A 23,894-nucleotide genomic window follows, 5' to 3' on the forward strand; every position below is an offset into this window, starting at 1 on the left:
TATATCTTCGACTTTCCCTAGGACATCTTGAACTTTCAGCATCTGACTATTCTGCTTCCAAGCATTTTAGCTCCTTATATAGTTGAAATGTAGAATTACTTGTGAGATGGTTGATTATGAATTCAGAAGCAGAACCATCTGAGGATGATGATGACATCGTATAAGAAAGATATACAAATAGTTTGAATTGGTAGGTATGAAATAATAAAAATGTTGTATTCTTTTATAGCAAAAATATATAGTCAAATGAAATTCAAATTAAAGTAAAATGAAATCCAAATTATATTCGAATGAAATTGAAATTAAAGTAAAATGAAATTGAAATTAAAGTGAAATGAAATCCAAATTAAAGTTAAATGAAATTGAAATTGGAGTCAAATGAAATTGAAATTAAAATCAAATGAAATCCAAATTAAAGTTAAATGAAATTGAAATTGGAGTCAAATGAAATTGAAATTAGATTCAAATGAAATTCAAATTAAAGTAAAGTGAAATTCAAATTAAAGTCAAATGAAATTCAAATTAAAGGCAAATGCATAGAAGATGTTCAACTCTATAAATAAAGACGAAAATATTATATTCTCATTCACACCTACCAACCATCTGATACACCAATCATGAATCCGAATTACTATACACACTTGTTATCTTCTTATGATCCCGAAAATCCAAACAATCATCCACAACATCCATACCCAAATCCAAACAATCATCTACAATATCCATATCCAAGTCTAAACAATTATCCACAATATCCATACCCAAATCCAACTAATCATTCACAACATTCATACCAAAATGTATACCCCGATTCTACCAGCCTAAATCCTCCCCATATTCCAGAAAATGAGCCAACACCAACAGAAACTCCTACCAGCAAACGACAAAAAAATAAAAAACCTACTGGAGCAAAGAAGAAGAAATGTTGTTGCTAAAAGCTTGGCTACAAATTTCAGAAGATAACATTACTGGAAGTCAACAACGTGATAAAGAGTTCTGGCGACGAATTAGTGCGTACTATGAAAAAAGCAACACGTCGAACGTTGGAAGAACTCAAGCCAACCTCAAAACGCATTGGCATTACATGAACCCATTTGCAGTTGCATTTAATCAAATGTATATAGTATTGAAAAGTCAACACCTCAGTGGATGGTCTGAGGATGATCTCAAACATGCAACTTTTGAGCATTATCATGCTAGATATGGTGCCGATTTTAGGCATGAACATATTTTGAATATCGTTAAAAATGAACAGAAACGGAAAGGTTCAAGCAGTGCATCTGGGGCATCTATGTCTTCATCAAATACATAATCTTTCATTAACCTGGATATGAAGTTACAACTCGTCCAACTGGTAGGAATGCAAAAAAATGGAAAACTACCATTCCACTTCGTCAACTGGTAATAGGCTTGATGAAATACTTGAAAAACATATAGAAGAAAATAAAAAGACTTTTGAACGCTATCAAAATTTTTTGGATATTAAGAATGCATTGAAAGAAAAAAAGATCAAAATTAAAGAAGAAAAGGTAAAAAATGATGAAATTTTAATCATTTTCATGGATCCCAGTACCATGTCGGAAGATGGACATGAAATTTGGAGAAACCGTTGTGACGAGACTAAAATAAAATACAATATGGAGTAAAATTTGTATTTTAGATATTGTACTTTTTATGTAGTATATTATTTGTAACTTTTAATTTCTAAATTGTAAGCTTTAATTAATATTTAGTAATTGTAACTAATATTCTAGTTTATTTATTAATATTATTTATAAAAATAATAATTAAAATGATGATGTGGAAATCCATTGAACTCTTACACCCCGTTCCCGAGTTCAACTTAATGAGAGAAAGGAAAGGAAATGAGTGAAAATAAGAAGAAAAAAAAAATTGGTGTTCCTGAGTTTCATTAAAGGAGAGAAGTGGAAGGTAGTGGAGGGAAATGAGAGGATCACTTTCCCTCCTAACTTTCCTTCCGATTTGGGAAAATTTTGAAAGAAAGAATAAAATGATTCATTTTCTTTCCACTTCCCTCCAACTCGGGAACACAATTTTTTTTTTTTGTTTTCCTTTCCTTTCTCTTTTTTTCTCTCGTGACTTTCTTTTCTATTCTCTTTTTTTCTTTTGCTAAACTCGGGAACGAGGCGTTAAGAGTTTAATGGAGTGTAGAGTTTAATGGGTTAAATTGTATAGTTAGTGGAATGCTGATGTGACAATCCATTGAACTCTTGGAGATGCCTTAGGGAGATTGAAAAAAAAGTTATAAAACTAAACTTCCAAAAAACCAACAGTGAACACTTTCTTCTCCAAATGCACTCCATGAGATCTAAACGAGATCTAAGGAAAAATACACCATAAACTGATCATGGCAGTGGATAAATTCAAAGGAAAAATCTAGAGTTTGACATTTAATAAATCCTTATTAACAAACCAAACATCATACTATCTCTAAATATTATTAAAAGAGAACCCTTAATTCATCAATCAAGCAATCAGGGCCTTTGATTGTTTTTCAATCCTATATTTTTCACCGTTAGATCAAATTGATGATGTCATCTTGACTAAATTTTTGGTCAAACATCATTTTTGTAACTTACATTTTTAACTTACAGTCATAATCCCTGATTTTTTGGGATTGAAATCAACAATTATTTCCGTTTTCTAATAGTCTCAATCCTTTCCATTTTTTAATTGATGTGCTACAAGGAAAGAGTTTATTCCAAATCTATTTTTGTATAGTGCATTTATTCCATCCACAATTGTATTAAATTTTTTTTTACCTAATTTAAACCTTTCTAAAATTCAATTTCTCAATCTATTTTTATATATAGAATTACAACTACACATCTATCATTATTTGACAAATTCCGTCTCCACCTATAATGCTTGCTTCTTTGTAAGGGTTTTAACCATAAGATTGAGCTTCTTTTACTACTCTTCTTTGTTTGTTCATCATTTACCCCTCAATAGATAGCACAACCGGTGAGTTTATTTATTTATTTTTATTTTTTTTATTATTATTTTTACTTTCTTTGCATATTTTCTTTTTGTTTTGTGAACTATAAAATCTGTATTATGTGTCTATGTGTCTTTCCTATTTAGTCGATTTCATCCCAGATACATTTTGGTGGGTGTTCAGTCTTCAAAACTTTAAAATATTCGATGTTGGTAGGTGCTTAATCTCTATTTTCCTTTTTAAATTCTACTTTCATTCTTTATAAAAATAAGCATGCATCGTTTTTGTAACTTACATTCTTAACTTACAGTCATAATCCCTGATTTTTTGGGATTGAAATTGACCCTGATTTTTTGGGATTTAAATCAACAATCCTTTCCGTTTTCTAATAGTTTCAATCATTTCCATTTTTAATCGAGTCCTATAAGGAAAGAGTTTATTCGAAATCTATTTTTGTATAGTGCATTTACCTAATTTAAACTTTTCTAATATTAAATTCCTCAATCTCCTTTTATAACTAGAATTACAAATACACATATATTGTTATTTTACAAATTTCGTCTCTAGTTATAACGATTGCTTCTTTGGAAGGGTTTTAACCATAAGTTTGGGCTTCTTTTACTGCTCTTCTTCATATGTTCATCGTTTACGCCTCAACAGATAGCACAACCGGTGAGTTTATTTTTATTTATTTATTTATTTATTTATTTTTTTACTTTCGTTGCGTATCTTCTTTTTCTTTTGTGAGCTATAAAATCTATATTATGTGTCTATGTGTCTTTCCTATTTAGTCAATTTCATCTCAGATACATGATACATGTTGGTGGGTGTTCAATCTTCAAAACTTTATAATCTTCGATGTTGACATGTGCTTAATCTTTATTTTCCTTCTTAAATTCTACTTTCATTCTTTATAAAAAGAAACATGCAATTGTCCATTCATTGAGTTACACCTTGCACAAATGATTGAACTACGTCTCATCATATGAAGTTACTTAAAATTGCCAATAAAATTTCATTTGATTAAATTTTTTGTACCTTGTAATAAGAAAATGAAAAGAAGGATACGGGAGTTGATGATTGTGAAAATGGATACAAGGTGTTTGATTGAATGTATGAGTGAAATTATATTCACATAGATGAACAAATGGATATTCAATTCACTTTTTATGAAATTTGGTCTATGTTTGAATTTTTCTGATGAAATTTATTTCTTCCTAACACTTTAAATTTTGTACAAATACTTGAATATGCTAAAATGTGTTTACTGGTATAGCTTATATTTATCGAAAATGTAATATGCATATGTGGCTATTGGAACACACCCAAAACAGTTGATTTATTAAAAGAACAAGTTGTTGAATGGTTTAAGGATCAAATACAAAGTATTGACATTTTTAATTTGACAAATACCCTTTATTTTCCTCAAAGATAACGTAAATTATCTTGTGGTGAAAGCAATTTGTGGTTGCAACTCATTACACGTAATAGTGAGCCAAAAAAATATGGTAATCAAGAATAATTTCACAACTTTTCTATCCTTGAGTTTAACCATTTTTTTTGGTTTTGGTCCTAAAAAGATTTGAATTGCAATTCCAATCCTTATTTGAGGCTTTTGCATTGTCTTTGGCCCTTCTATCATTTGTTTTGTTGTGTAAATTTTTTTTTTTTTAATAACTGTTGGTAGTAGTTTTTTTGCAGCGGATTTTCCAAACTGTTTTTGTTTTATTTTGTTGATTCAAATTTATTTTAGTGGTTCTTAGATTATGAAGTACCTCATGGATTGGAACAGAAGCTCATTTAATCAGATCTGGAAACTATTTTTTTTTTTTTTTTTTTTTTTTTGTATTTATTTCATTTCAGTAGATCTAGAAACAAGATCTATAATAATACTAACTTTTATTTGTATTTTTGTTTGTTTCAGCAAACCTAGAATTATAGATCTTTTCGTAAATTCAGGTTTAGTAGCACCTTTTTATTTTCTTTTCACATATGTTTAATTTACTCGCATTCTTTTTTTCCAGTTGATCTTTTCCTTTATGTCATTCCATTTTTCTAATACACCACAATGACTTCAAGAATAGAAACATGATGGATTAATATCACAACAATAGCTTAATGACTTAATATCACAAAAATGTAAAAGTCAAAAGTATATTTCAATTTAATTCTTGATTTTCATGTATTTCTGCAAATATGTTATGCTTTTTATTATTTATTTTGTTCTGACTTTTATCCTCTTATGTCTTCTATACAAGAAAATATGGTTTAGGTCCATGATGACAATCTTGAGGTTGTTGATCTCGAAGCTTTAACACCATCATCCAGTGTCGGGAAGCGCCCTATTGAGATTGTTGCCACCACTGACTCTTTGGAGTGGTCTTCTTCGAAAGGTGGTGTTGTTTCCGCTACCTTATAGATCCTAAAAATGGAAAAGTTAGGGTAATATGAAGCCACCCATCAACATTTTACATTTCATCTTAAAGATGTTTACAAACATTTTCTTTTTAATCTTTTGTGTATTGCACTTTTAATTGTTGGTTTATGGATTTTTTGGTCAAGTCTTTTACATGTTTTTGAAATTTGGTTTAGATGTTATTTGGTTTGAAGACGATGTTATACGTGTTATTTATGACAATTTCATATTATTGAATTATTTTGTGTTAATGAATATTATGTTTCTTTTACTTTCATTCATGATTTGATTTTGTAGCATTTATTTTATGTACATTATTATTTTGCATGAACATAGCATATATCGTATGCCTACAAGCTTACTTAAAATCTATGCATGTTTAATGTATTATCAGTTAAGTCATTTGAATACTAAATTACAATGTTTTTCTTTTATCATATAGGACATAAATTGTTGATCATTGTAACATGGTACTTGTATCATGTTGACACATACAAATCGATATATATATATATATATATATATATATATATATATATATATATATATATATATATATATATATATATATATATTGGTGTCAACATGTTTGTCGCATATCGTATCACATGTCTTCAAATATGGTAAGTTTACAAATTTCATTTCTAACACCACCTTTTTTTTTATTTTTTTTTTATTTTTTTTTTATTATTATTACATATGCTATTTCACCTTCTTTTATTCGTCAAAATGAAATTCAAATTTTATTTGTGTAAATATACATCGTTTGCAGATGGCAACAAAATAACATCATACACCCGAATGTGCAATCCACATTTATTTCGTCAAGGTTGTCACTTTCACAAATAAACAATCAGAGTAAATTATTCTTAATTTCTTTTATATTATATATGTACCCATATCTTAAATCATATAACATCAATTTTAATTTCCCATTATATTAAGTGTTATCATTAATTTTTTAATACATATATCTTTAATTTGTATAAGTGATTTTTTCCTTTAATATCGTATTTATTGTTTGATATATACTATTCTTCTTTAGTGCATGCATGTATTCTCAATCTATTTGTATACTGTACTTATTCCCTCCATAATTATATAAATTTATTTTTTACTTAATTTAAACTCTTCTAATATTTAATTCTCTTATTTAAAGGTTTAGAAATCATCAATATCAGTGTGTGTGTGTGTATATATATATATATATATATATATATATATATATATATATATATATATATATATATATATATAACCAAGACACAAATCAAATCAAACGTAGGTGTGGTAATTTATAACACGATATGACAAAAATACACGACACGAAACGGAATTGGGATGGAATTAAAATTTGAATTCGTGTTCGTCTTAACTGTAAAAAACACAATGTCATGTCGTGTCGTGTTCTTGTTCGAAATTCGACACGAAATTGACACGATTTAGTAGTTCTATATCGTGTTTTCATGTTTGTCGTGTTTACCGTGTTATATTTGATAAAATATTCATTAAATAAAATATTTTTTAGTATATGTTTTATTTATCGTGTCGTGTCGTGTTTGTCATTTTTTAGTTCGTTCGTTTTCGTGTTAGTTAAAAAACTTGACATCGTGTCTTGTTGTGTTCGTGTTACATAAAACATTATCGTGTCGTGTCGTGTTAGACAGAAACACGAAACAATAGCACGATTTGCCACCCCTAATCAAACGTATTGAAATGAGTGACATTTCATATGCTTCGAGAAAGAAAAAATCTAAAAGTTATGTTAGTAATATTTTGCCCATCGGCTCTTCACCAACCACACCACTCTCTTACATCATAAATGGCAAAATTCATATTTAAGTATTATCTTTATGTTTTCAATGCTTAAATGTCTATAATGTTTAATTTGTATAACTGTTTTTTTCCCTTAAATTTCGTATTGAGTGTTTGATATATACAATTGTTCTTTAGTGCGTGCACCCTCTTCATCCAGTGCTCTAAAAACACCATCACATTATGGCGTGAATATACAATTTTACGTTTAACAGTAACATGAGGCTTCAATTTCGTTGTCCAACTAATGATTTGATGAGAAAATCATTTTTTGAATGGATTCTTAAAATTACTGAAGGTAATATTGGTGGTCCTAATGATAGTGAAGCTGAAGTTGACTTTCCAAAAGACGTTATCGTTCGCTCTATAGGTGACCATATTCTTTTAGTTGAATTGACCATTTATCCGTCTTTTCAAAAGCATCTTGATGATCTATCATATTTTCAAGATAAAACTATTTTGGTCCCTATAAATGAAGAAGTCGATGCTATCAATGACTACATGTTAGGATTGATGAAAGATGAAGGGAAAACTTATCTTTGGATTCTTTATGTGAGAAAGAGTCAGCATATTATTTTGAAAAATCAGTTTACTCTCTGAATATATTAAATGTTTTTTAGGCATCTCGAATTTCCAACCATAAACTTACACTAAAAACAAGTGTTTCTGTCATGTTGCTTCGTAATATTGACCAAACCACATGTCTATAAAATGGCACTAAGTTACAAATAATTAGACTTGGAAAACATGTAATTGAGGCACGAATTATAGCTGGTAGATTCTTCAATGAGACTACTTATATACCTCGAATGAAGTTAACTCTGTCTGAAAAAAGAATTTCTTTCCGTTTTTAGCGGAGACAATTCTCAGTAGTTGTTTGTTTTTCTATGACCATTAATAAAAGTTAATGACAACCATTATCAATTGTTGGAATAGAATTTGCGTAGACGCGTTTTCACTCATTGTCAGTAATATATAGTTGTTTCTTGCGTGACAAGTAAAAAAAGCTTGAAGGTACTCATATGTGACGATGAAGGTCGTCCAATGAATAAAACAAAAAATATTGTCTACAAAGAGGTCTTTCAACGATTATAGATAATTAGAAATTTCGTTTTATTTTTTAGATATATCAATATAATCAATAATATGAATTCTATTTATGTTACTTTATCTTTATTTATTTATTTATTTATTTATTTATTTATACGTGTTGGTTTTTTATAACTTTATATGCATTTTTTATAAGTTCCCCGCATTTTACGCGGATCATAATCTAGTGATAGTTTAGAAGAGAAGGTCATATACTTATAATTAACGTACACTTTCTAAATCACATAAATTACGTGGTCTTCAATCGGATCACTGTTGGAATAAATCTGAGAAAGTTCCATGCATTCAGGATCCAAAAGATACTAAAATTCATATACTTGAGTGTATTGGTACTAATATATAGATTGTTTCACTCTGGCAGATTTACAACTGTTGTAACTGAAAACAAATGGGGCACTTGTTCAATTCCCAAACACATGTATACATGTAAAATTACACACATATATCAAATATGCTACACTAATCATTCAGTAGTATTCTGATCAAGTGGTAATTCCTACTTTTCAAACTAAAAAATCGATGAAAAAGAGGAAGCTAAAGATTTATATGGAAATTGAAGCAACTGAATGAGCCCAGAATCTTAATAGACCTTTCATCTCCACATCATTTCTACAATTGCCCATTGTCAACGCCATGAACTCATCTTTAGGTGCCTTGGGCGATGGTGGAGATCCATATTCTTCCTTATAGGCATCGGGAATCCGAATTGATGGTGGGTTTGGTGTAAGAATCTGTTGTTTGTACCAGTATGAATCTAAGAGGTTGTAGATATATTCTTCACTTGACGTCATTTTAATGTTGGGATGTGGTGTTACGTGATATACTGATATTCCTGGTATGTCTTGTAGATGTGTTCATAACTTGTAGATTTATAAGGAGTAATTTCTTTACGCTTTGTAAGTCTTAATGAGGTGGTGAAACGTGGACAAATTAATGGTTGCCTCTGGACCTTTCATCATGTTTTCATAAATATAATAAAAAAAGTAGAAGGAAAAAGAGTCGAGTGGGCAAAAATATTAATTATCCAGTTGTCGACAAACCACCGGTGTGTTGTGTATGTGCACACTGATATTTCTTTTATTAAATATCAATTAATGTAAATTACAGAAATGGTCCTTATGGTTTGGTAGTTAAGTTTCATAAGTTTGATTCTTTTGTCGTGAAAGCTGGGTTTTTCTTCCTCTCTTTATTTTATTCTTCAATTTATTTGATCAACTGGATTATTCCTATTAGCTGACTTATTTGTTCCATCGACATAATTTTTGACCCAATTATATGGAGACCTTGAGTTTATTTCTTGTGGTTTTTCTTCCTCTTGTAGAGCCTTTGGTTCCACCATTGATGCCCTTTTCGAAGTAGTATTTTGATTTTGTGATGAAAACCAAATTTTAACCTAGAAGACAATTTCTTTGTTTTTTTTGGTTTTTGGCAAGCGGTTAATGGTGGTGGACCTATAGTGGTCAAGGTAATCAATATATCTGGTTCTTCGTAGGGTCATCAAATGGCAACAAATAAAAAATCAATTTTCATGTTTTGGCTAGAAAATGAGCAGAGGGTTTTAAAAAGTAGCAGGCAACATCACAACATATATATCAGAATCAGTTTTGAAGGAGGTGAGATGGAAATGGCATCAAAAATGGTGAAGGTGGTGATTAAGAATTTAAGATGATGAGATGGGGTAGGGTTAGGTAAAAGTGAACCCTTTTTTATTTTATATTATATGTGAGAAAAAAAAATTAGAAATGGTAAAATTGTCTTTTTTTTATCTGGAACATATACCATAGGTTTAATTTCTCCAAGTTATAAGGATAGTCCTTATAAACATTTCAAAAGTTGACCAAACCTATAAATTAAATGAAAACAAACCATAAGGACCATTTCTGTAATTTACTCTCTCAATTATTTGATTCTATGTGCTCTCAAATAAACCTTAAATATCTTAACTTACAAAAATATCCATGCAACTGTTTCATTAGAACATGGAGTGTCCATGATGATTGTTTTTTCATGCGAATAGTCCTTGCATTTGATGCCGTTTACTTGGCCCAGATTAAATCATATTAAAAAATGGTTATAATTACCTTACTTTTGACTATTGTACCAAAAAAACCGTGTCTCTTTTTTTCTCACACAAAACTCGTTGCCCGTCAAACAAATAACAATTCCCCTTCCGACACTCACTGTGGGTCATCCTGCTCGTCTCTAGAAGTGAAGTCATATTTTCATCATCTCCGACAATAAGGTCGCATAATCCTTGACTCATTGTCTCTTAAAACGACACCCTACCATACCTTTCTCAATCTCACTTAGATTCATCCTTTCCAATTTGATCGATGGCTCGGTTTCTTAACTTCGTTTTCGGTTTCCATTAGTGAAAGAACATGACTCGAAGGTGAGAAAGAGGGTAGATGAACCGAAACATAGCATACGAAACCTTAAAGAAATGATTGGATCCATTGGAGAGGCAAATGAGATACAATTTTCATCGAATTGTGAGTAGAAGAACACAAGGGCTTGATAAACGAAGCTATTAACATGATCGTATATTAAGCCAAAACAAACACATACGTATAGAGAATTCACATTGAATTTTATAGAGGATCATATTCCCTTGTTTATCCTATGTAGCCATATTTTATTAAATCTCGATGTTGTTGTTGGATGATTATTAATTCACATTGAAGTGCCATTAATAAGTGTTGATGTACAAACGACTCATGTAAAATTAGAGTTTTAAATTGAGGTCATTGGAGATTTTATGTTTGGTTTGACACATTTAGTGAAGAGAAAAGAAGTAGAAAATTAAAAACAGGTCTACTAGAAATGGTCGTACGGTTGGGAGGTTGTTGGAGGAAAGGGTGGGGAAAGAGGGAGGGTTTAGGGCAGAAGGAAAGTGTATGGTTGCAAGTAGGGTGAACATGGTCCGGTTCGGTGCAATTTTTAGACAAAACCGAACCACAAACCGCATTTGCGGTTATTTAAAATAAAAAACTGAAATTTGCGGTTTTTTATGTGGTTTGGGTTTGCGGTTATTTCGGTACGTTTTCGGTTTTTAACCGCAAAATGAGTTGATGTGGTTTTACATGTCTAAATCAGATTTTTGTTGATTTTAATTTAAAATCGTGTAAAATTTTGTTGAATTTTATTTATTTTTAGACTTTTGTTGCAAATAAACACCATTTTGGTCCATTTTATTTTTGCACGTTGCGTTTTATTAATTATTTTATATTTGTTTCATTCATTCAAACAATATGTCTAAATAACAGTTAAATAAGTAAATAACCATCATTTACACACCAAACATTAAATAATAAATTTCATAAGATGATAAAATTGATAAATTTCCACCATGTCTAACTTGAACATCATAATTCCTAAACATTTAACAACAAACATCTAGATGTTTCATTATCTTCAACTCCATCATCTTGTTGATAATCGGTGTCACCTTCGCCCGTTAATGGAACTTCAACTCCATCCCGTTGTTGATCATTGACATCAATTATACCTTCATTAGTAGCTATGCTGAAATGCAAATGAAAGATACAACTAATATGTGAGATAGTTCTATTTATTTATAATGGAGGTAAATCAGTCAACACAATCAGTGAACAACAAAAATACAATTTGTGAACATAATTAGCGAACTGTTGGTGCAACTGATCAATGATTGTGCGGCTGCCTAAGTTGATAGTGATCGACAATTGGGAAGATTGAAACAACTTGAGCAGCGAAGAGGAAAAGTCATTCCCTAATGCCTACTGCAGTTCACACGATTTTACTTATTTATTTATTTTATTTAACTTCTATGGCTACTCTTATTGGATTATACCTTAAATGATATCGGGCTATCAAACTATAGATTATGGGAGGTAAAAATGAAATTAATACACACCTTTTATTTTCGCTAATGATAGTTCACTAAAAGTATTTAGGGTGGGTCACTAATTTTAATTCTATATACCATGTTACAAGAAATAAATAAATAATAGGTGGGTCAACTGACCCACCAAAGGTATGCCTACCCTCACTAATGAATACTAACCAATGTCAGATCCAAATAGTATACCTAATGACTAATGTATAACTAACTCTATATATCAGAAGGACAAAGGTTACACATCTAGAGAATCAGAGACATAGTTGTTTACGGACGGTCATCGATTACAGAGGACGAGGAGGCTGGGATGGTCAACGAGTGCATGGAAGGTCAGTTTCGACGATGAATCGATGGGAAGGAGAGGCGAGGGACAAGGGTGGACGCCGGAAGAAGGATGTTAGGACATGGAAACTTACACATAGTTCTCGAGTTTTAGAAAAGAAAATAAAAGAAGCGAAAAGAAAGTTAGGAGAAAAAATAAAATGAAGGAAAGAAAAAAAATTGTCTTTTGTGTTCTCGAGTTGGAGAGAATTGAAAAGAAAATTAAACATTTTTTTTTTCTCCAAATCCTTCCAAATCGGAAGCAAAGTGATCATTCCATTTTTTTCTACTTCCTTCCACCTCATTCACTTCATTCTTTTAATAAAACTCGGGAATATAAATTTGTTTTATTTTCTTCTCATTTCCATAAATTTCCTTTCTTTTCTCTAGTTAAGTTCAACTCGGAAACGAGGTTTTAAAGAAACAATTTTGATTTTGAGTTTATTGTGAAAAGTACGTATCCTGCTTCTCCGAAATGAAATTTGAAAAGGAAAGAGTTTTTTTTTTTTTTTTTTTTTTTTGTGTGTGTGAAAATATTTTTATTATATAAGTAATATATAAGTTCAATATATATATGATAAATAATAATGCTGTTATTTTGGCTTTTTCGGTCCGGTTATATGGTATAAAACCGTACCGCACATAAATTTTTGGTTTTTTGAAAATTTAAAACTGCACTATCGTTTTTATGTTCGGTTTCAGTTTTCTGGTTATTTTGTAGTTTTTTGGTTTTCGATTTTGTTTTTGCTTACCACCACATATTCCCTAAGCTCTCTCTCTCTCTCTCTTTATATATATATATATATATATATATATATATATATATATATATATATATATATATATATATATATATATATATATATATATAAATCAGACATTTTTGTTATTTACTCTAAATAAAACACGCCTTCTTATTTTCCATCAATTATAAGATTAAACAATATATATTATATATATAATCAAATTGTTTCATTTAATAAAGTGAATAATTGTTCATAGACATATTTTCAGTTCTTTTTTTTTTTTGGAGCCGACGGATATTATTAAAACCACGGCCTAAAGGAAAAAAGCTGAACACAAAAAAAAAAAAACAAAACAAAACTTACAAAATATCAAAAGGTGAACAAACCTAAAATTTCCATTTACTATTTCCAAAATTACTTCTATATTTCAACAAACTAAAAACCATAGAAATCATATCTTCATCTTCATTTAGAATGACCATATCTTTTTCCTTATTACATAAAATTAAATGAGTATTTCTTAAATTATATCTTAATATATTACATAAAATTAAATGAGTATTTCTTAAATTATATCTTAATATAGTAAAAATATGTAAGAATGAAAAATATCCACGATGCTAAAAGAATATATAAATGAAATATCTTTTTTGTATTGAAAGTGATTATCATCTAAAAAGAAACCAACAGCGACTGTGATGTGCACACTCATATCTTCACGTTCTCAAATCTCAATTTGATTCAACGAGACCAGGTGGGTGGTCTCAAATTAACCTTAAATATCTTCAAGACTAAATTGTATAAATGATCCTCATGGTTTGTTGAAAATAGCAACTTAATTGAGCCTATATTTTTTTTACACTAATTAGGCTTATTTTTCTAGCATACTGGTACAAAAATGACATACGATCATATTTTTCCTGAAACCGCCCTGCCGCACTTCGATTATTCAAGTGGCTAAAGCTCAGTGGTGAAAATCTCTTAGTGTTAGTCACATTTTATTTACGGCACGTATGACAGTTGTATATTTTTTCGAAAATATCAGCCACTGTTTTAGATTAAAATGTGACAATTACAAGCCACACTCCAAATGTGTGACCAAATGTGGCCAATCGCCATGATATTTATTTGGTATTTGGTATCATTTAAGTCATGTAAAATTAAGGAATATGCAGTACAAATGCTTGGTAAGGGCTTTATCATGAGAATTTTGGCTTCAATGATTATGTATGAATCATTTAAGCCCATTAAAAGTTGAATCAAACACTGATCTTCGATGTATCTGTTGATTCCTGCGGCAGCTCCAGATGAACATGCATGTAGGCCTTGAATGATGCAAAATTAGTTCCAAACTGTGGTTAATTTGGTGAAGTAAGAAGAAAATCCATCTAATCCTTAACAGCGAGTATAATTGTTGTTGAATTTGGTAAATTAAAGAACCATCAAAGTAGCCTCTCGCTAAAACTATATATATCGGACATTTTTTGTAATTTACTGCCTACTTATTTTCCATCAATTATAAGGTTAAACAAAATATAGTTAAATTGTTTCATCTACTAAAGTGAATAAGTTAAACAAAATATAGTTAAATTGTTTTATCTACTAAAGTAAATAAGTTATCATAGACTCATATTTTCGGTTCTAACCAAAATTTCTTCTTATATAACAAAAAGTAGGCATATGTGTTCTAGTTTTTTACGATGTTTCAACGAAAGCTTCTTTATAGACGATGTGTGTGAGTCTGTGCTATATATATATACATATATATATATATATATATATATATATATATATATATATATATATATATATATATATGTGTGTGTGTGTGTGTGTGTGTTTCAACGAAGGCTTCTTTATAGACGATGTGTGTGTGAGTCTGTGCTATATATATATATATATATATATATATATATATATATATAGGGTTAAGTTCAAATCAGAACACTATTTAGTGTGAGAACGTGAGAACACTACTTTATGTTACTATTATACTATGAATTTTATATATACAATGATATGACATTATTCATCAACAGATATACGAACAATCACACATTAATATTCACATTAAAATTATGTATGTACAACTTTATGACATTATTCATCACCCAATATATGAACAATCACATATTTAACATTCACATTAGCATCTACTAAATTACTACACACACACACACACACACACACATATATATATATATATATATATATATATATATATATATATATATATATATATATATATATAAATTTTATAGTAGAATAGCAATATAACATTGAATATATTCATATTATAATTAGTACAATAATATACATATTAAATTCATAGTAGAATAGTAACATAAATTAGTGTTCTCATGTTCTCACATTAAATAGTATATATATATATATATATATATATATATATATATATATATATATATATATATATATATATATATATATATTTGCCAAAGCCTCATTTATTCAATCTTCATCCTCATTTAGAATGACCATACTGTTTTTTCTTATATATTAAATAAAAAATGAGTATTTCTTAAAGTATATCATGAATTCATGATTTAGTAAAATATGTACGAAGGAAAAATATCCACGATGCTAGAAGAATATATAAACGAAATATCGTTTTATATCGAAAGTGATTATCAGCTAAAAAGAAACCAATAGCGACTGTGATGTCCACATTCGTAGCTTCATGTTCTCAAATCTCAATTTGATTCTAGGTGGCCAGGTGGGCAGTGGCGGAGCCAGACTCAAAGGAAAAGGGTATCCCAATTTTTTTCCTGAGTATCACCCCAACAGCTGAGCATGAGGGGGTCATGTTAGTTTTTCATAAAACCGAACCCAAAACCGACAACCTCAGTTTTGAAAATTTTAAAACCAAACCGAACCCAAAACCATTGGTTTGGTTTTTCGGTTTTCAATTTATACATGGGTTTCCTGGTTTGTTTTTGGTTTTAAACCCAAACCTTAATCGAATCGTTAGCTAACTTCAAGTGTTGTTATATAAAAATGAAGTTGAAGTATCTTTTGATATTTAAAGGAGATATCAAATAAAGCATGAGGATAACAAGCTCATATAATAGATGAAAATAACTAAGTTGATATGTGTTTGGCGATGTGGGATAGAATAGTTGGGAAAATAAAAGAACAGAATAGTTGGAAAAATAAAAGATATGTAAACAAAGGATTTGTAAGGAGCAAGAATTGATCTTGAGACCTTTATTTCCTTAAAACAACAACTTAACCAGTAGACTAGCTATTTATTTATGCTTATAAGTGAAGGGATGCGTATATTTACACTACATAAAACGATTTTTTTTTTCTAAAAAAGCTACACTACCGAAATTTTTTTGAGGGGTATCCCGGGCTACCCCTTGGATCCGCCCCTGCAGATGGGTGGTCTCAAATAAACCTTAAAGGCTTAAATATCTTCAAGACTAAATGGTATAAATGGTCCACATGGTTAGTTGAAAATCGCAACTTGAGTTTATATATATATATATATATATATATATATATATATATATATATATATATATATATATATATATATATATATAAATTTTAGATTTGGTCTCACGGTCTCACAAAATTAGAATGATTTCAAATGAACCTGAACCTATATATATATATATATATATATATATATATATATATATATATATATATATATATATATATATATATATATATATATATATATATATTCATTACCAAATACAAACACATGCATATACACTACATATTTAACAGTAAAGGGTGGCTGGAGAAATGCAAAACCCACCGGTGAAGATGTGGTGGTGAAGGTTGCTAGAAAACAACTTTGATGTGGTGGTGGCTGTAATGGTCCTTGTAACATAATAAGCCATAAAATTAGGTTCAACATTGTAACATCTCGATGTTGAGGTAGTTTTAATTTTAACCCTATGTAAGAAGAAATATTGCATTTTGAACATTATGCATGTGAAATAGTGCAAAATGGTCCAAAGTGGCATTTTGGTAATTTATGGTTGGAACTTAGTACATTGGGCGTACGCTTCATACGCAAGGCATAAATGTAACATTCCAAAATCCAAAGAAAAAAATTTCATTTTTAAATATGTTATATACCCGGGATTTTCATAAATTGTGATGGGTTGTTTTAGTTTGTCCTTACAAAAAGGCTGAGCTGAATGCACTGCTTCCATAACCTATGAGAATACATGATCAAGAACTTAAATCTAGACACAAATTCTAAGATTTTTGATCCAGGCTGGAAAAGTTTGTTAGAGTCTGTTAAGCTTCAGTTAGATAGAGAGGGGGAATTGTGTTTTATTCATTGAATTTGTTAAGATATATATATATATATATATATATATATATATATATATATATATATATATATATAAAGATCAAATAAGAACAAAAAAATTAAGAAGATTAAGTACCACTATTTGTCACTTAAATATACGGTAACATTATTGTAAATAGAGAGAAATTACTACCAAATTTCGATATGCCCTGATATAGTATGTTTGTTCTCTTCCCTTTTCTTCTTTGTTACACAACCCCTTCCCCTTCACTTTTTCTACCACCGGCCAAATCCACCACAACAATACTTTTCTGTCGGTAGTGACCTCCAGTTCCACTTGCCGCCGCTCCTCTGTTTCACTGTCGTCTCCATCCTCGAATAGCTTGTATCTAAATCGAAGTCTTACTTGCATTTTATTATCTATTTAGAATAACTTTAGGTCTGCCAGACTTTGAAGATCTAAACGATAATTTCGGGAAACGGCATGGACTTGATGATATTTTACCTAATTCAATGAAGGATTTGAGTTACTGGTAGGTTTCCTCAATTTCTTGTGATCTAGAAAGGGAAAATGATTTAAAAGCCCAACGAAGTTTCCAAACCGTTTAAAAAACCTCAATCATGTTTTGTCTGTTCAAAAAAACCCAACAAACTTAACATTTTATCTAAAAAGCCCAACTAAGTTACACTTTCTCGAAAGTCAAATAAGAGAAACAGATGACGTGGCTTATTACCGTATCGGAAAAATGACTTGTTAGATCAACGAAGTTTCCAAAACGTTTAAAAAACTTCAATCATGTTTTGACTGTTCAAAAAAAACTCAACGAACTTAAACATAACAAAATTGGAATTTTCTGAACGGTTTGAAACTTTGTTGGACTTTTTAGATAAAATGTCAAGTTTGTTGGGTTTTTTTTGAACAAACAAAACATGATTGGGGTTTTTTGAATGGTTTGGAAACTTCGTTAGGCTTTTAAGTCATTTTCCCATCTAGAAAAGTTGATCAAATATCGAATTACTTTTTATCAATCCAAAAACTTTAATCTATTACTCATGATACGATTACTCTTCATATATCCAATTATATCAAGCCTTAAATTCTATTCAAGATCACTTTGTTTCTGAAAAGTTCTTGCAGTTCATTGTTATCCACGATTATAAATCACGTTCATACTATTTGTTTCATATTTGTTCTAAACATCCATATCATCGATATGATTTTTTTAACACAATTGATTTTCATCATCATTTATTTATTCAGACTTCTTATATGAAAATTAATTTACGTGAAAAGTCATAATTTCTTTGAATTGTTCTTGAGTTCTTAATTGTAATTGCTACACGATTGTGTCGTAATTGAGTTCATGGACGAAATAATGAATCTAAGTACATCGATTAATTCTTTATAGATTAAGGCATATGTAGCAACCATAAATTTAACGCCGAATTTAAACTTTTTCAATCATAAATAAAAACCACATAACATTGTTTACAAAAATTTTTCAAATCATTTTCCATCAGAGTGTCCCAAAAAATCATAACACAAGGATGAGGAGCGATACGGTCACGTCTTCGCCTTTCCACGATCTCTTGAAGTACCTGAAACAATAAACTGAAAACTGTAAGCCCAAGGGCTTAGCGAGCTAACCCCAAAATACCAATACCACACTGACAATACCACAACAGTAATAATCAACTCAATCAACATGCATACTGGGCCATCGGCCTGACTGGACCGCCTTACCGGGCCTACAGTCTGTCTGAATCCATCCCGAGCCTTCGGTATGACTGGTCCGCCACGTGGGCCTACAGTCTCCCCAGACTACTCATAGGGTATATTGGCCTACAACACAAAGCAGGACCACCTCAACCCAGCCACAAGCAAAAAACCATGTGCGCATACTATCATATACAAGCATATATATAAACATCAAACATATCTGTGACTTTATGCTTCTCAAATCCAAGGAGGGGAGGGTCCAGATCTGAAGTTACACCTTCAGATCTAGCCCATAGCTCATCATACCAACTTGAAAATCCATAAAAAGCCCTAGAACTCAACAAAAGCGAAAAGGGAAGTAAGGATGACACTTTGATACCTCCAAAGGATGCTAGCTGAGGTAAATCCTGCTTTCCACTCCTTCCTTGCTTCAATTTCCTTTGCACTCTTAGCTTTCTTCCTCCAAGATCCTCTTTTCCAAGCTGCAACACCACACCAAGGCGCACACACACGAATTAGGGTAAGGGGGCTCTCAAAGACTTTAAAGAGGCCAAAGGAGGCTAATGCTCCTTTAAATAGAGGTGCAAACCCCGAGATTTAGGGTTTCCACTGCCATCTCCTACTCGCCGAGTCCCAACATGGACTCGTCGAGTAGGTCACTTAAAACGCGATCCCACCCCGCTGCTACTCGACGAGTAGGTCAACCAACTCGTTGAGTAGAACTGAACCCAAAAAATCTTATATAAGCAATACCTGAGAATCAAGGCGTTAAACAAAGATGGAATATTATAAAGAATAAAATAAGAGAAGAATATCAAGTTTCTGGATTATGAGCACAGACTTTTGTTCAATTTCAAGTAATATTCAACCTAATTTATTATTAATTAAATGGCTTTTGATTTTATGCATCCGCATAGCTATGATAAAACTTCATTTTTTATTGGTAGGAATTGGAGGTCTATGCTTTGGTTAGTAGATCTATAATTATTTTAGTGTTAATGGAAATCGTGCAAGTGTGGTTCCATGTGCTAGTTTACTGGCACTTTTTAATATAAAGGCTTCATTAAAATTTATATTTTCTACAAAATAGTTCATGTAATTTGATTGATTAGTTGGCCATTAATTAGTCATAGTCATTTATGCCAATTTAATTTAGAGTATTTGTGAGGGATTATTGAGTGTTTGTTGAAGTAGAAAAAGTTATTAAATCATATACATGCAATGTGTTTGTTGAAATGCATAATTAGATATGAAAGACGTTAAGTTGTGAATATTGTGATCGAGTATAAACTATTATTTGTCAGAATTTATGAACTAAAATGTGAGTGAATATTTGGACTGATGTGTCAAAATTAGTGAATTAGACGATGAATTAGTGAATGGATAAGTGTATTAAATTGTAAATTAAAAACAAATATATATATTAAACTGAGAATTAGTGTATTAATGATTGTACTAATTCTAACTGTGAATACATGTTAGAATTGCTGAATTAAATTGTTAATAAGTATCTAAACTGTGAATGAGTATATGGAAAGGTGTATTAAATTGTGAATTAAAAACTAAAAAAAATTAATATATTAAACTGAGGTATCACTACTACAAAATGAGCATAACTGACAGCCAAAACTATCGGTAATCCGTCGCTAATACTCTTTGCCGACGGAATTGTAATAGACCAAAATTTGTCAGTATATTATTGTCGCTAATTTCTTGTGATAGATTTCTGATGGCTACGACAAATTTTTAGCGACGGAAAAATCCGTTGGTAATTAGTAACATATCAGCGACGTAATGTTTTTTGCAACAGATTGCCAACGGAATTACTCACTAACGGATTACCGACGGAATCTGGAATAACTTACCGATGGAAACTCAGAATTACTCACTAACGTATTACCGACAGATTAGCAACGGATTTTGGCATCATATAAAAATATATAAATCCATGAAAAAATTAAAAATAATTACATATTGAACACGGAAATCTTAAAACATACATCAAATCTATATTTTAAAATCAACAAATATAAAAGTAAAAAAGTTTCAATAATCAATATACATTAAATCCATAAATTTTAAATACATATAAAAAAGGACTAAATAATTAATTAACTAATTCGTATGTTTGAGGTTTAATAATAGAAACTACAAAATTATAAAAATTATGATACGTTGGTTTTAAATAGAAACTACAAAATTGTAAAAATTATGATACATTGGTTTTAAAATTGCTAATAGTTTGATTGAGGGCCTTAAGAAAAGGCTTGTTTATATATAACTCATTCCATTGCTCATACACTGGAGTATACTTGGTGCTAATATATAAATTGTTTAAGTCTATCACATTCGCAAGTATTGTAACATAAACAGATCGATGGAGCAATTGTTTAATCTCCAAACACATGTATACAATTAAACCTACACACATATACCCTATATGCTATCCTAGTCATTCCTTGATTCAGTAATATTCAGATCAAGTGGTAATTCCTACTTTTCAAACTAAAAAAATCGATGAAAAAGAGGAAGCTAAAGATTTATATGGAAATTGAAGCAACTGAATGAGCCCAGAATCTTAATAGACCTTTCATCTCCACATCATTTCTACAATTGCCCATTGTCAACGCCATGAACTCATCTTTAGGTGCCTTGGGCGATGGTGGAGATCCATATTCTTCCTTATAGGCATCGGGAATCCGAATTGATGGTGGGTTTGGTGTAAGAATCTGTTGTTTGTACCAGTATGAATCTAAGAGGTTGTAGATATATTCTTCACTTGACGTCATTTTAATGTTGGGATGTGGTGTTACGTGATATACTGATATTCCTGGTATGTCTTGTAGATGTGTTCATAACTTGTAGATTTATAAGGAGTAATTTCTTTACGCTTTGTAAGTCTTAATGAGGTGGTGAAACGTGGACAAATTAATGGTTGCCTCTGGACCTTTCATCATGTTTTCATAAATATATTAAGAAAAAAAAAAAAAAAAAAAAAAGGAAAAGGAGGCGAATGGACAACAATATTGTCAAGTTGTCGACAAAGCACCTGTGTATTGTGATGTGCTGTATGCACACGGATATTTCTGTTCTCAAATCTCAATTAGAGTAAATTAACGAAATGGTCCCTATGGCTTGGTCCATTTCGTAAGTTTCGTAAATTCCTACAACTTTTCTCGTGAAATAAATACTAATACGGTTTTTCTTCCATCTCACTCTTTTATTTTTTCAGTTTATTTGATCGACTAGATTATCGTTATTAGCTGATTTATTTGTTTCATCCACATAGTTTTTTACCCAGTTAAGAGGAGGTAGGTTTTATGGAAACCTTGAGTTTTTTTCATGAATTGCGCATTGGCAGATCCTTTGGTTCCACCATTTATACCCTTTTCTAAGTAGTATTTTGCTCTGATGATGCAAACCAATTTTGAACCTAGAAGACCATTTCTTTAATTGTTTATATTTTTTTATTTTTGGCATGTTACTAATAGTGGTGGTGGCTATGGCGGTCAAGGTAATCAATATATTGGGATTGATACAGCTTCATAGCTTCATCAAATAACGGGAGCTCAGAGTGAATTTAACATCAGTTTCATATTTTAGCTAGAAAATATGCAGAGCGTTTCAAGAAGTAGTATACAACATCACAAAATATGCATAAATATCATTTCTGAAAGTTAGATGGAACCTACAAAATAAACCAAACTACAGAGGACCAATTCTGTAATTTACACTCTCAATTATTTTAATACAGATTTACAGGTGGTTGTTAGTGCTCGCAAATAAACCTCTAAATATCTTAAATTACAAAAATGGTCCTTGTAGGTATGTGTTTTTTTCCTGAATCAAGTCTAGTCTTTTTAATTTGGACAAGAAGTCTTACATATGAATGTTTTTTCATGTGAATGGTCCCTGCACTAGACGCCTTTTACTTTGCGCGGTTTAGCTCATACGAAATGACGGTTATACCCTGCCATCCTTTTCTCAATCTCATGTAGGTTCATGGTTTCCAATTCGAGGGGTCAATTTCTTATTTTCTTTTTAGGATTACCGGTTATCGGTTTACACGAGATATTTTTTTTTTTGGAGGAATCAAAAGAGGGGCATGAGAAACACTTATGGTTTGTTAAAGGATATTTTAGGGATTGAGAGATCTGCTCATTTTGAAAACGAACTATATATGATTCGTTTCAGTTTCCATTGGTGAAAGGACATGAATCGGATGTGAGAAAGTAGGTAGATGAAGTGGACATAGCGTATGAAACCTTAACGAAAGGATCGGATCCGTTTGGAAAAGCAAGTGATATGCAATTTTCATTGAACTTTGAGGAGAAGAACACAAGGGCTCAATAAACGATGCTATTGGCATGATCGTCTATTAAACCAGAACAAATACTTATGTATAGAGAATATAGTTAAATTTGAATTTTATAGAGGATCTAGTTTGTATGTTTATCCAATGTAGTCATATTTTATTTAATTTCAATGTTGTATGTTGTCATTGGATTATTATTAGTTGACATTGAAATGCCTCTAATAAGTTTTGACATACAAACGTTTCTCATATTAATTTAGAGTTTTATGTTGAGGTAATTTCATATCTTGATATGTTATGTTTGATTTGATAGAT

At 30.5% G+C, this 23,894-nt stretch overlaps 1 protein-coding gene across 1 annotated transcript; it reads left to right on the forward strand.

Moving 5' to 3' along the window:
• The first annotated feature begins 922 nt into the window (after window positions 1-922).
• On the forward strand, window positions 923-1,312 carry LOC145039819 (glutathione S-transferase T3-like). The gene has a single exon (XM_078987826.1). It carries the CDS (start codon window positions 923-925, stop codon window positions 1,310-1,312), a length of 390 nt encoding a protein of 129 aa, XP_078843952.1.
• The last annotated feature ends 22,582 nt before the right edge of the window (window positions 1,313-23,894 follow it).

The sequence above is a fragment of the Lactuca saligna genome, chromosome 4 (assembly GCF_052625555.1).
Source record: "Lactuca saligna cultivar CGN05327 chromosome 4, ASM5262555v1, whole genome shotgun sequence".
NCBI classification, from domain to species: domain Eukaryota; kingdom Viridiplantae; phylum Streptophyta; class Magnoliopsida; order Asterales; family Asteraceae; genus Lactuca; species Lactuca saligna.

Excerpts from the sequence above, each read along its gene's own strand:
- LOC145039819 (XM_078987826.1), top strand. The coding sequence starts at position 923 with ATGTTGTTGCTAAAAGCTTGGCTACAAATTTCAGAAGATAACATTACT.